The sequence below is a fragment of the Notolepis coatsorum genome (assembly GCF_963971535.1).
Source record: "Notolepis coatsorum genome assembly, chromosome: 4".
In the NCBI taxonomy this organism is placed as follows: Eukaryota; Metazoa; Chordata; class Actinopteri; order Aulopiformes; family Paralepididae; genus Notolepis; species Notolepis coatsorum.
The window spans coordinates 99,191,218-99,203,922 of record NC_140168.1 but is presented as its reverse complement, the minus strand read 5'-3'; the positions used below and the strand labels follow the sequence as shown (position 1 = coordinate 99,203,922).

Below are 12,705 nucleotides of genomic sequence, written 5' to 3'. Positions count from 1 at the left end.
TATGGCGGGGGAATTTCTGCGGTGCACACGCCCAATTTTCCAGGGCGTGGGACCAGGAAACCCCCCCCCCCCCCCCCCTCTTACCCTGTAACGTGCCGAACAGCAACGTGACAGGAACCTTGAAGGACAGGAGGTTGTAACCCCTGCCCATCAAAAGGGGAGGAAAGGATTACCAGTTCACCCCTTTACGACCCCACACCCATGATACGATGTGATGACAAAAAAGAGCATGACACAGTCATAGTCAGCTACATGAAGTGTCTAACAGCTTCACACAGCTCATGTGCTAACCTGCTATCTGATTTTTACTAAGGAAAAAACACAGAATAGAGAGGGCCCCCTTAAGAGCCCCGGTACCAGACTTACACATGTGCTTCTGTGGCCAACCTAACCCAGTTGTAGATCACAAGACACACACAACCCTTTATCACCACAAAAAATGGCAATTACACTCTACAGAGGAATGCCGTTTTTCATAATGAGAGAATACATAATTCTCGATTAGTATCGGCCACAGGCCTTGCTAAGCACACACGAAAAGTGACCAAACAATCTTTTCTTTAGGAAAATATCGTTTCTCAAGTGGTTTAGCACAACCCCAGCAACTAAGCTAAGGGTTACATCGTATCTCCACAACATGGTGACACAATATATTGTAAACAACATGTCTGAGAGGAGGGTGGGGAAGTCCCCAGGGAACCGGGGGGAACACCCCTCCTACCTTACCCTTTATACGGCCAGTTGAACAGGTAAACCTGTTAATATGTGAACACACTGTTCATTGTCATTACAGGCTGAGAAAATAATTCATTCTTCACTCATATGTCACTAAGCATAGCTTTATAGGTTAAATAACCCCCTTAGTTGTGAGTACACGGTACATGAACACACATGATGTTTCTCAACACAACAAACCAGATCATTTTTACATATGTAACAAAAAACCCGATTTGCATGGAGAAGCTAATACCAGTTACAAGACAATTCACACACAACTCGCGTCATATCCTAAATGTATTGCAGCAACACCCGTTTTGGAAAACATCGTTATTACAAAACATTAGAAGGGAAGGAAGAAGACGCATTTTAAGGTCTGGTCGTGACCTTTCCTACCGTTAGCGCAGACCAAGCGAACTGCAGTCTGGCTAACAGGGCACCGATGGTAAACACAGCATTCCTGTGTTGACGACACGGGCAGCGTCGCTGCTCCACCCCGCCGCTACGGTTCTCCTTGTTGACGCAGTCCCCGCCGGCCGGGCTCCCGGTAGGTTCGACTAACATCCTCTGTCAAAGATGACGTCGTAGTCAGAGTGTTTAAAGCATGTTATAGTCTCAGAACGTTCAACAGTGTAGCATTAAGCTAACAGCCGATCGGCTGATAGCAACAAGCTAACGTATACCAGCCTGGTAAACACAGCGAGCTAACGCCGCAGCTAACAGCTGCGCGGCTAACAGCTGACTGGCAGTAGTCCATAACTAGCATGCAAGCTAACAGCTATCACCTGAACTGCATACAATGACATAACAAGCTACACTTCAGAGAGGCCGCTGTCCCAATCCCTTCCCTAACAGGGAAAAGAAAAAGAGATGTCAGAACACAGTTTCAACGGTGATCCAGACACACATGGGGCCCTTTGAGCATGGAACTTCCGATAAAGAAGATCTTATGCCCACATTTCCTCGTTAGGGTAAACTTTCATTTGTATATGAAAGATGGGGCCTACACGGGACAGAGAAGCATCCGCTCTAGAATCCTGGGATCACCAGAACCTAGCGCGGGCCACTAGATTAGCCATCATGGGCATCAGGCCAAGATCCTCCGACCACCGTTTTAAGCCGAGCAGAGGACCCTAGCCTGGGGCGGCGTTTCGTAAATTGTTAGCTAACCCCCATAGCATCAACAACAACCAGAGCTTGCAATCAAAACAGTACCTACCCAACCTGGAACCCACCACTTCTCACAACAGTCGGTGCGTCCTACAGTCCAGCTGTGTTGCTGGAGGGTCTTACCCCATCCAGCCGCAGCAAGGAGGATTGTAGTTGGGAAGCATGTCAGCGGCAGGGGCGGGGCTAGGGGGTGGCTACTTGGGCTCAAGCCCCAAATGTTTTCTGAAAAGCCCCGAATCTATTTTTTTTTTTTTTTGACAATTCATCATTGTTACATGAAAATATGTTTGCACCAGATTTAGCAGAAGCTAATTTCCATCTGTGGTCTATCCAGCTGCTAACTGTATTTGAGTGAGTTAAGTCTTGGTGTCATGGTAGACTCAGACCTAAGCTTTAAATCACAATCAACAAGTTGACAAAAACTTAATTCTTCCACCTTAGAAACATAGCTAAAGTACGGCCATTTATAAATCAAAAGGACGCTGAAAACCAGATCCATGCCTTCATGGCCGCCTAGTTATAGTTGAAAGTGGGGGTGCAAGATTTTTTTTTTTTTACCTTTCTTTCTTGTTCTTTCTTTTTTTCTTTTTTTTTACATTTAATGAACACCTGTATGTGCAATTTCCTGCAATATAGAGCCTTCAATCTTGACCAAAATAAAGCTGCTCTTTTCACTATAAAACTCAGTTTATATTGCAGTATGATAGCTATAATAATAATAACTTCACTGCGAGGGCTCTTTTAGCTAACGCTAGCTAGGCACGTATGATAGCCAATTACTATTATAATAATAATAATAATAATAACTTTCCCATCCTCCCAAAGCCCCTCCGGCCCCGTTCTCATCCGCAGCACCAACAACAACAACAACAACTAATTGACGCTATCAATAGCCCCAGTGAGCGCGGCGGCTGAATGAATGAATGAATGAAAACTTTATTTAACAGATTGCAGAATGGGTACAATACAGTACGGCTCAATACACACAATTGTTAAGGGGATGCAGACCAGAGAAAGACGTTTGTCTTGTTTACATCAGGGTCCATACTTTCGTGACTGTGCTCAGCACCGAGTGAATCCACAGTCACTTGCTCCTCAATGGGAAACCAACCTAAATTTACCATGAAGGACTAGTTCTGGCCGAACCGTTCGTTATACAAGTATCACAGAGACATTACAAAAGGTGCTCACAGTTGCACGAGGGGTTCGCACAGAGATACGGGATGGTTTGAAAGCTCGGCGTTGCTAATAAATATTTGTAATATTTTTTTATAAACTGCTCAAAGCGGCATTATTTCCGCCGTTGGGTGATCACAGCGCCTGCGCACCATCCCGTATCTCTGGATTCACTCGGTGCAGCGCCGAGGCTCACCATACGAGAAATATTCAGTTTCAATCTGTTTGCGCATTTAGTATACAGTCACAGTGTTCGACTTACGTGATGATTTGCTCCATTTTGATGTAAACGCAGAAGAAATTAATAATCCTCACAATGTTATCCAATATCCAGCCTGAATTTTTCAAGGGCTTTCGAAAAAGCCGCCTCCCCCAACATGTCGTATACGTCATGCCGACGAACCGTGGCCCGTGGGCACTGGATCAAACCATTAAAGTGGGGGGTCACACAATCTTTGGAAACTTAAAAACTTGCTATTAAGTGTCATTGCGTATTATTAATTTGATTGAAATTACGTAGTTATGGTTAGATAATATTTATATATTGGGGGGGGGATATATCAATGATCAAAAAGTGAGGGAGCAAAGAGACAAGTTTGCTCCACCAAGTTCAATACTGGTAGAGCACCCGCTTCGCCTGCTCTTATACGTAGGCGTCTATGCATGCCTTTATCTCAAGCCAACTCGACTACTGTAATGCACTCCTTACCGGCCTCCCGAAAAAATACGATGATAACTATTTTATTGCAATGCACTATTGCATTATTTTATTCTATTTTACTAACTATTTTATTGCACTGCACTATTTTACTTTGTATCAGTGAATCATAGACGCCTGGCCATAAGAGCATTCGGAGCATCTCTGCTCTCCCACTATTGAACTTGGGGGAGCAAAGGTATGCTCTTGCTCCACCACTTTTTGATCATATGAAAAATATGATATATCCCCCCCCAATATATAAATCTAACCATAACTACGTTATGGTTAACTGAGTTTTATAGTGAAAAGAGCAGCTTTATTGGTCAAGATTGAAGGCTCTATATTGCAGGAAATTGCACGTACAGGTTAATTAAATTCAAAAAAAAAGGGGGGGGGCACCTATCTGGGCTAAGCCCCGGATCTCCTATAATCCTAAATCCGCCCCTGGTCAGCGGCGTGAGCTCCTAATACGAAAAAACGGTGGAGGTGTAGAATGATCATCATCTTCCAGACACTCCAGTAACGAAGACAATATCGCCGTATTTTCTCGAAAATAGTGAGAGAGAAAATAAAGATATGATGTCAACGTATCTCTTGTTTTCCAACTTTCTTCTACTAACAACCTCGTCAAGTGGGGATCTACCGAAGGCACTTCCTTGTGGTGAAAGCGAAGAAGGAGGCGAGTAGGTGACCACACACCTGCTTATGAAGGTAAGCGGATGGGGGTGTGGCCAGACGAATGTTGGGATGTAAAGGTACATGGTGGAATTTTGTATTCAGTGCTCGTGCACGAAGTGAAGTACAGTGCAAGTGTGATGCTGAGCGAGATCCATTACGAAACAGAACTTGGGTTAGGGTTAGCATGGCGGCTACTGTGCTAACAATCTGTTCCATTAGTGTTAGGGTTAACATGGCGGCTAGCATGTGTAGCCGGTTCGAATTGGCTTGCCCTGAGCGAGTCTCGAACCCCGGTCTCCCGCACCGTGGGCAACATCGCAGACCACTGTACCAAGAGGTGAATTCACTTCTTGGTAACGTGTCTGTATGCCTTTTAACACATTCGGGGCCATTGGGTTGAGTCTAATAAATCTCTAGAGGACCAGCAAATGTAAACAGACGTGGGGCTGTTTGTAGAGCTAAATCTATACTTTATAGTATTGCTATCTGTCCATTCTCATTGTCAATTGAGTCCATAAACCGTCCCTTCAAAATGGCTTAAAGAAAAAAAGAATTCATCAATACGTTCTCATTTTATAGCGCCGTGAATATAAGCGTTATACAGGATTTGGTCTAGTATATTTCCTGGAAGGCTAGATATAGGGCTACAGTTAAAACTCAAACTGCATATGATCGGCACGATCCTCAAGCATGTATGCATGAAAGGGGGGGGGGGGGGCGGGGGACGTTGTTTCTTATTATTGATTACCAATAACCGTGTTCGTCTAAGTAGCCACATAGGCCGATCGCCTGGATGGCTATCAAAACAATGCCCGATCGGGTTGTACTTTACGTGAAAAAGATCTTACCATGAGCCGGTTGGATCCCCCCGAGCATTTCCCCGTTATCGATCGCCATCTGGTAGATCGATATGTCCATTGACTGATGATAAATCCCCTTATTGCATAGTGAAATCCGCGCTCCAAAAGGTATTCAGTGGAAAAGACAATAGCTATCGCTTCAGATGAGTAGAAAACTACATTAGAGATCCAAAAGAAAAAAAGGAACTTCTGCCACAGGGAACACTCTATTATCACGATAGCGCCCCTAAGAGGATCTGGCCGGTATTGCACTTTCTCGAATTCAAAGAGTAGGGTACATCTGCAGTGCAGCTCGGCGACCTTGAATAGGTTATTAAAATGGAATAAAAGCCAAAACAACTTGCCACGGATATATCCGTGCTTCTGTCCACAACGGGTGGAATCGAAACACAGAGATCTCCGTGGTCGGGTGGGATTGTGTTAATGGGGAGTGAGTTTAACGTGCAGTACCGCTAACGTCCACAGTCACTTCACAACACTTGAAGTCCAAGTTACATAATTATGCTAATGATCTGTTTCATCTGCACTCCTCTCAGCTGCCAGTGCCGGAGCCCCCGTACGCCGACGGCACCGCATGTTCTACCGGCAGCCGTCCTGTACCTTCTCCTACTACGGCCGGGTGGGCAGCCACCGCTACCGCTACCGCAGGGCCAACGCCGCGCTGCTCATCAAGCCCTCCAGGAGCATGAACGACCTGTACGAGCTGGAGACGCGGCGCGGCCGGCCGCGCAGATACAGACACCAGAGCGGGAACACCAACTCCAGCAGCGGAGACACGGAGAGCGAAGAGGGGGAGGTCAGGATGGATGGATGGATGGATAGATATATAGATAGATAGATAGATAGATAGCTGCATTGTAGTAATGTTGTACTATTTTTTATTACTTGTATATGTTATTATTGCTTTTAAACTTGCTTCTGCAATACGTACTTTGATATTCCATGTCAATAAAGCCTATTTGAATTAAATTGAATTGATAGAGAGAGATAATATATATTGTAAAAATAATAATTGCTCTCTCCCTCTTTTCTGCCCCCCCCCCCTCTCTCTCTGTCTCTTTCTGTCTGTCTGTCTGTTTCTCTCTCTCTCTCTCTGTGTCTCTCTGTCTCTGTGTCTCCAGACAGAGACAACGGTGCGCCTGCTGTGGATGTCCATGCTGAAGATGCCTCCTGAGTTGTTACGTCTGTGTGTTTGTCACCTGTTGACCTGGTTCTCCATCATCGCTGAGGCTGTTTTCTACACTGACTTCATGGGTCAAGTTATCTACCATGGAGATCCAACTGTGAGATATCTCTCTCTCTCTCTCTCTCTCTCTCTCTCTCTCTCTCTCTTCTCTCTCTCTCTCTCTCTCTCTCTCTCTCTCTCTCTCTCTCTCTCTCTCTCTCTCTCTCTCTCTCTCTCTCTCTCACACACATACAGTGAGATGAAGTAAAAGGAATTAATTTCATCTGTCTGTCTGTCTGTCTGTCTGTCTGTCTGTCTGTCTGTCTGTCTGTCTGTCTGTCTGTCTGTCTGTCTGTCTGTCTGTCTGTCTGTCTGTCTGTCTGTCTGTCTGTCTGTCTGTCTGTCTGTCTCTCTATCTGTCTCTCTCTCTCTGTGTCTCTCTCTGTCTGTCTCCCCCCCCTCTCTCTCTGTCTCTCTCTCTCTCTCTCTCTCTCTCTCTCTCTCTCTCTCTCTCTCTTTCTCACACACACACACATACAGTGAGATGAAGTAAAAGGAATTCATTGTCTCTCTCTCTCTCTCCCGCCCCTCTCTCCCCCCCCCCCCCCCAGGCTCCTATAAACTCTACAGCATTAGATAATTATCACCGTGGGGTCCAGATGGGATGTTGGGGTTTGGTCATCTATGCCATGACTGCTGCTACCTGCTCAGGTAACACACACACACACACACACACACACACACACACACACACACACACACACACACACACACACACACACACACACACACACACTGATCCCCTGTGTCAGACAGTGTATCAAAAATATCCTGTACACATTCCCCTGCATAATGTAGAAGCATTGCACAACGTCTTGTTTCATCCTTGACATCCAAAGCAATGATGAAAGTTTTCAAAACGCTGTAGCCACTTTTCCCACCGGATAGATGAGCTGGTCGTCACTTGTATCAAAGGCAGGGAACGATGGTAATGCAGCAGCCATGGTTATACAAAAATATTACTTTTAATCCTCGTCGCCAGTGTAACGTTTTGAAATGAAGGATCCAACACATTGATTCCAGTTTGACTGTTTACGGAACATTTCCAAGCTTACAGATACATTCCTGCTGTCATGGCTAGAACTAGCACAAAGCGAACTCTCCCGCTGCTTCTCTGTATCCCAATGACAAGATAACAAGAGTGTCTTGCTCTTGAGGAGTAAAACATAGAGCGCCCTCTGTAGGTCAGAACTAAACATTACCAACTCACTGAACATTAGGAACATAATGTCGACTCTGTGAACCATTGGACATTACAGATACATGAATGCATGAATTATCTTCTCAGCATTGTTTTGATTTATAAATTCAGATTCAGATTCCTTTATTGTCACTTATTACAGTAATTTACAGCAAGAACAGTGAAATTCTATTTATTGTGGTCCCTCGACCATAGCAGCTTCTTTCTTAGTAATAAGATAGATTCTTAATAATAAAATAAGATTACTATATACAGTTCTAAAAGTGTGCAGTGCAGATCAGGATGTAGATATTATACTATATAAATTTGAAATAACAAAGATGGCTATGTACAGTTCCAAAGAAAATGAGTAATGTGCAAATTTTTTGCAGTGCAAAAATGGTCGTACCTATGTTTCTGAGATAAAATAATTATGTTTTGGTCACTTTGTTTATATGGGAGTTGAAGTTCAGTTCTGAATCTATGATAACCCCAATACCTCAGATTTGATCCAAGGGGTTAATCCTCCCAGTTTAGTTTTTTATTCTATTTATCTTTTTCTGTATTTTTTCACCCATCCCAATTTAGTCGTTATGCCAATTCCCTTCCTGGTCGTTGCGCACATTGTCGTCCTGGGGAGGGTGTAGAACTACCACACGCCTCCTCCGATACATGTGGAGTCGCCAGCCGCTTCTTTACACCTGACAGCGAGGAGTTTCACTCGGGGAACGTAACGCGTGCGGAGGATCACACTATCTCCCCCAGATCCCCTCCCTGCTGAACAGGCGCCCCGGCCGACCAGTAGGAGTCGCAGTTTACAACGACCAGGACACAGACCCCACCGGCTTTCCACCCGCTAACACTGCCAATTGTGTTAGTAGGGACGACCGACCAAGCCGGAGGTACCGCTGACAGCTGGATTACATCCCAGAGTCTCTGCGGTGGTAGGCGAGTGCTTAGTCCACTGCGCTACCCAGCCGCACTAATCCTCCCAGTTCCTTAACCTGTTAAGCCCTAGCAATATTTTCAGAAAATTCACCTAAAAGTACATACCTAAGTAAATAGAAGATTGCTCCACTTCTACAAGGTCAATTAGCATGTTCTTGGTAACTAGGGGCATCTCTGGACCCCGGGGAGTGTATTTCCAGTGTCGGAAATATTGTTTCTGTTACTATGCTTGATTAAATTGTAATGAACCAAAGGAGAATATAAATTATTATTATTATTATTCAGTTTTTCCCCCCATCTTTGACAGTGAATGACACTATGCTGTCATTTGAAAAGCTTATGCTTATTTGAAAGATGGTGCGGCCCAGGTCAGTCGCCGTCGGTTTTGCTCCGCGAAGATTGTGCATACTTTTATTGCACAATCGTAACGGGCATGGCCAACCACATTTCACTGTATGCCCTGGTATCTATGTGATGAATAAACTCTTGAATCTTGAATCTTGAATGTTCTGTACTTTCACAGTCACTTTAAAAAATCTGGAAAATAACGATGGAGCCATGTGGTCACAATCGCTGGTCGCGGCCACATATTATTCTATTCCACCTCTGGACACATATTACAAATATAATACTAGTCTATGACACCTCTGAACACATATTACAAATGTAATACTAGTATATTACACCTCTGAACCCATATTACAAATATAATACTAGTATACACCTCTGAACCCATATTATAAATATAATACTAGTCTATGACACCTCTGAACACATATTACAAATGTAATACTAGTATATTACACCTCTGAACCCATATTACAAATATAATACTAGTATACACCTCTGAACCCATATTACAAATATAATACTAGTCTATGACACCTCTGAACACATATTACAAATGTAATACTAGTATATTACACCTCTGAACCCATATTACAAATATAATACTAGTCTATGACACCTCTGAACCCATAATACAAAAGGAATACTAGTCTATGACACCTCTGAACACATATTACAAATGTAATACTAGTATATTACACCTCTGAACCCATATTACAAATATAATACTAGTATATACCTCTGAACCCATATTACAAATATAATACTAGTCTATGACACCTCTGAACACATTATTACAAATGTAATACTCGTATATTACACCTCTGAACCCATATTACAAATATAATACTTCTAAGTATTTAGTCTCAAAGAGAATCTCCTATGACCTCAAGTGGGCGCTGAACATTACAAAAGCACAGCAGAGGATGTTTTGAAGAAATTCAACCTGCCAAAGACGATGATGGTGCACTTCTACACAGCCATCATCAAGTCCATCCTCACCTCCTCCATCACAGTATGGTACGCTGCAGCCACGGCCAAGGACCAAGGCAGGCTGCAGCGTGTCATCCACTCTGCTGAGAAGGTGATCGGCTGCAATCTCTCCAGGACCTGTACGCCTCTCTAGGACCCTGAAGCGTGCAGGTAAGATTGTGGCCGACCCCTACAGTACCACCCTCGTCACAATCTGTTTGAGACACTCCCCTCCGGCAGGAGGCTGCGGTCCATCAGGGCCAAAACCTCACGCCACAAGAACAGCTTCTACCCCTCTGCAGTGAGCCTCATCAACAAGAACAGCTTCCTCTGCAGTGAGCCTCATCAACAAGAACAGCTTATACCCCTCTGCAGTGAGCCTCATCAACAAGAACAGCTTCTACCCCTCTGCAGTGAGCCTCATCAACAAGAACAGCTTCTACCCCTCTGCAGTGAGCCTCATCAACAAGAACAGCTTCCTCTGCAGTGAGCCTCATCAACAAGAACAGCTTATACCCCTCTGCAGTGAGCCTCATCAACAAGAACAGCTTCCTCTGCAGTGAGCCCCATCAACAAGAACAGCTTATACCCCTCTGCAGTGAGCCTCATCAACAAGAACAGCTTCTACCCCTCTGCAGTGAGCCTCATCAACAAGAACAGCTTCTACCCCTCTGCAGTGAGCCTCATCAACAAGAACAGCTTCTACCCCTCTGCAGTGAGCCTCATCAACAAGAACAGCTTATACCCCTCTGCAGTGAGCCTCATCAACAAGAACAGCTTATACCCCTCTGCAGTGAGCCTCATCAACAAGAACAGCTTCCTCTGCAGTGAGCCTCGTCAACAAGAACAGCTTATACCCCTCTGCAGTGAGCCTCATCAACAAGAACAGCTTCTACCCCTCTGCAGTGAGCCTCATCAACAAGAACAGCTTCCTCTGCAGTGAGCCTCATCAACAAGAACAGCTTCTACCTCTCTGCAGTGAGCCTCATCAACAAGAACAGCTTCCTCTGCAGTGAGCCTCATCAACAAGAACAGCTTCCTCTGCAGTGAGCCTCATCAACAAGAACAGCTTCCTCTGCACTGAGCCTCATCAACAAGAACAGCTTCCTCTGCAGTGAGCCTCATCAACAAGGCTCGGAACCCTCACTGACACCCCCCACTGTGTTACACACCCTTCCTGGACTATAATTTGTATATACACTCAAAACTGTGAGCATCCGAACATGACACTATTCATACTTTTTGCACAATACTGCACAATTGCACAGCCCTGCTACATAAATGGTAAATGGCTGCATCCAAAGCGCTTTACAATTTGTTCCTCACATTCACACACCGACAGCAGAGGGGGGGTTAAGTGTCTTGCTCAAGGACACTTCGACACACTCCCCAGGAGGAGCGGGAATCAAACCAGGAACCTCCGGATTACCAGACGACTGCTCTACCTCCCCCCCAACACACACATATTCTGTTCCACTGTATCTTTATTCTCATTTAGTGTATATACTCTACTACATCCTGCACAGTTGTACAGCCCTGTCCCATATTATATTATATTTTACTTTTATTTTAATTTAGTGTATATATTCCATTACATTTTATTTTATTTCATGATTAATTGTCTGTTAAACGACCCAAACAAATTCCTTGTATGTGCAAACTTACTTGGCAATAAAGACCTTTCTGATTCTGATTTTGATCCTGATTCTGATTCTGAAAGGCTGTGATGTGAGGTGATTATTATTATCATTATTATTAAGTCTTTAAATTATGTAAACAATGCCTGTGGTACTGGCAAAAATGGCATCTGACAGTAAACAGGCATCTGACAGTAAACAGTTGGCTCAGTGCTGCCCCCGGTGGCCAGGGTGCTTCATTACTTTAGGCAACCAACTTGCGCCTAGCCACGCCCCCCCTCTTTTAACATAGACGGTTAGCTCAACTCGTTCGCCGCCTTGCTGTGGAGCCTGCGGTGCGTTGGTGACAAGTTCGAATCACTTCAATTTTTTTAATTTATTTTTTAACATGCATTCTTTCGCCGGTTAAGTTTAGGCATTCTTTCGGAGTTGGTTAAGGTTAGGGTTAAGTTTAGGCATTCTTTCGGAGTTGGTTAAGGTTAGGGTTTGTCGCAGAGCATGGCAATAGAATGCAGCCTATTTCCGCACTGCCGCTCTCTCGCGCTGCCGCGGTCACGTGGCCAATCAGAGAAACGCTGAATGCAAGTTGGTTGCCTAAAATGTTGACGCGGCCAGGGTAGCTCCACACGTCTGTACATACTGTACAATAACTCCCTGTAACAAAGCCTGCTGATAATTTTTTACTAACTCTCTCTCTCTCTCTCTCTCTCTCTCTCTCTCTCTCTCTCTCTCTCTCTCTCTCGTTCCAGCTCTCTTGCAGAAGTATCTGGATAATTTCAACCTGAGTATAAAGACCATCTACATCCTGGGAACGTTGGGCTTCTCTATTGGTCAGTATGATGCCAACCTGAAAACCCCACAAACCCTCTGATTCTGATTCCACACATAGGATGTTATGCGATATCTGATATCTGTTCCACAAAACCAGGGCCGTAACAGCAAAGGCTCCATCACCCATAGATTTGAACCTAGACCTGGAGACAGCCAGGAACCTCTGTGCAGAAGACCAGAGGAACCTAGTGGAGATGGATAGCGGGGGGAAATGATTTAATAAAACCTTAGAAACAAACAATAGGATTTCAAAGTCGATAACA

The 12,705-nt window shown here is 44.4% G+C and overlaps 1 protein-coding gene across 1 annotated transcript in view; it reads left to right on the top strand.

The window, feature by feature from the left end:
* The window catches only part of LOC311226626 (solute carrier family 45 member 4-like), a gene marked incomplete at both ends in the record, with an annotated part of 30,013 nt that extends 17,531 nt beyond the window's left edge, over window positions 1–12,482 (top strand). The window contains 4 exons of the mRNA XM_084312044.1: window positions 5,838–6,097; window positions 6,423–6,584; window positions 7,078–7,177; window positions 12,361–12,482. Coding sequence (XP_084168170.1) covers window positions 5,838–6,097; window positions 6,423–6,584; window positions 7,078–7,177; window positions 12,361–12,482 — 644 coding nt within the window. The remainder of the gene's footprint in view (window positions 1–5,837; window positions 6,098–6,422; window positions 6,585–7,077; window positions 7,178–12,360) is intronic.
* Between the last annotated feature and the right edge of the window lie 223 nt (window positions 12,483–12,705).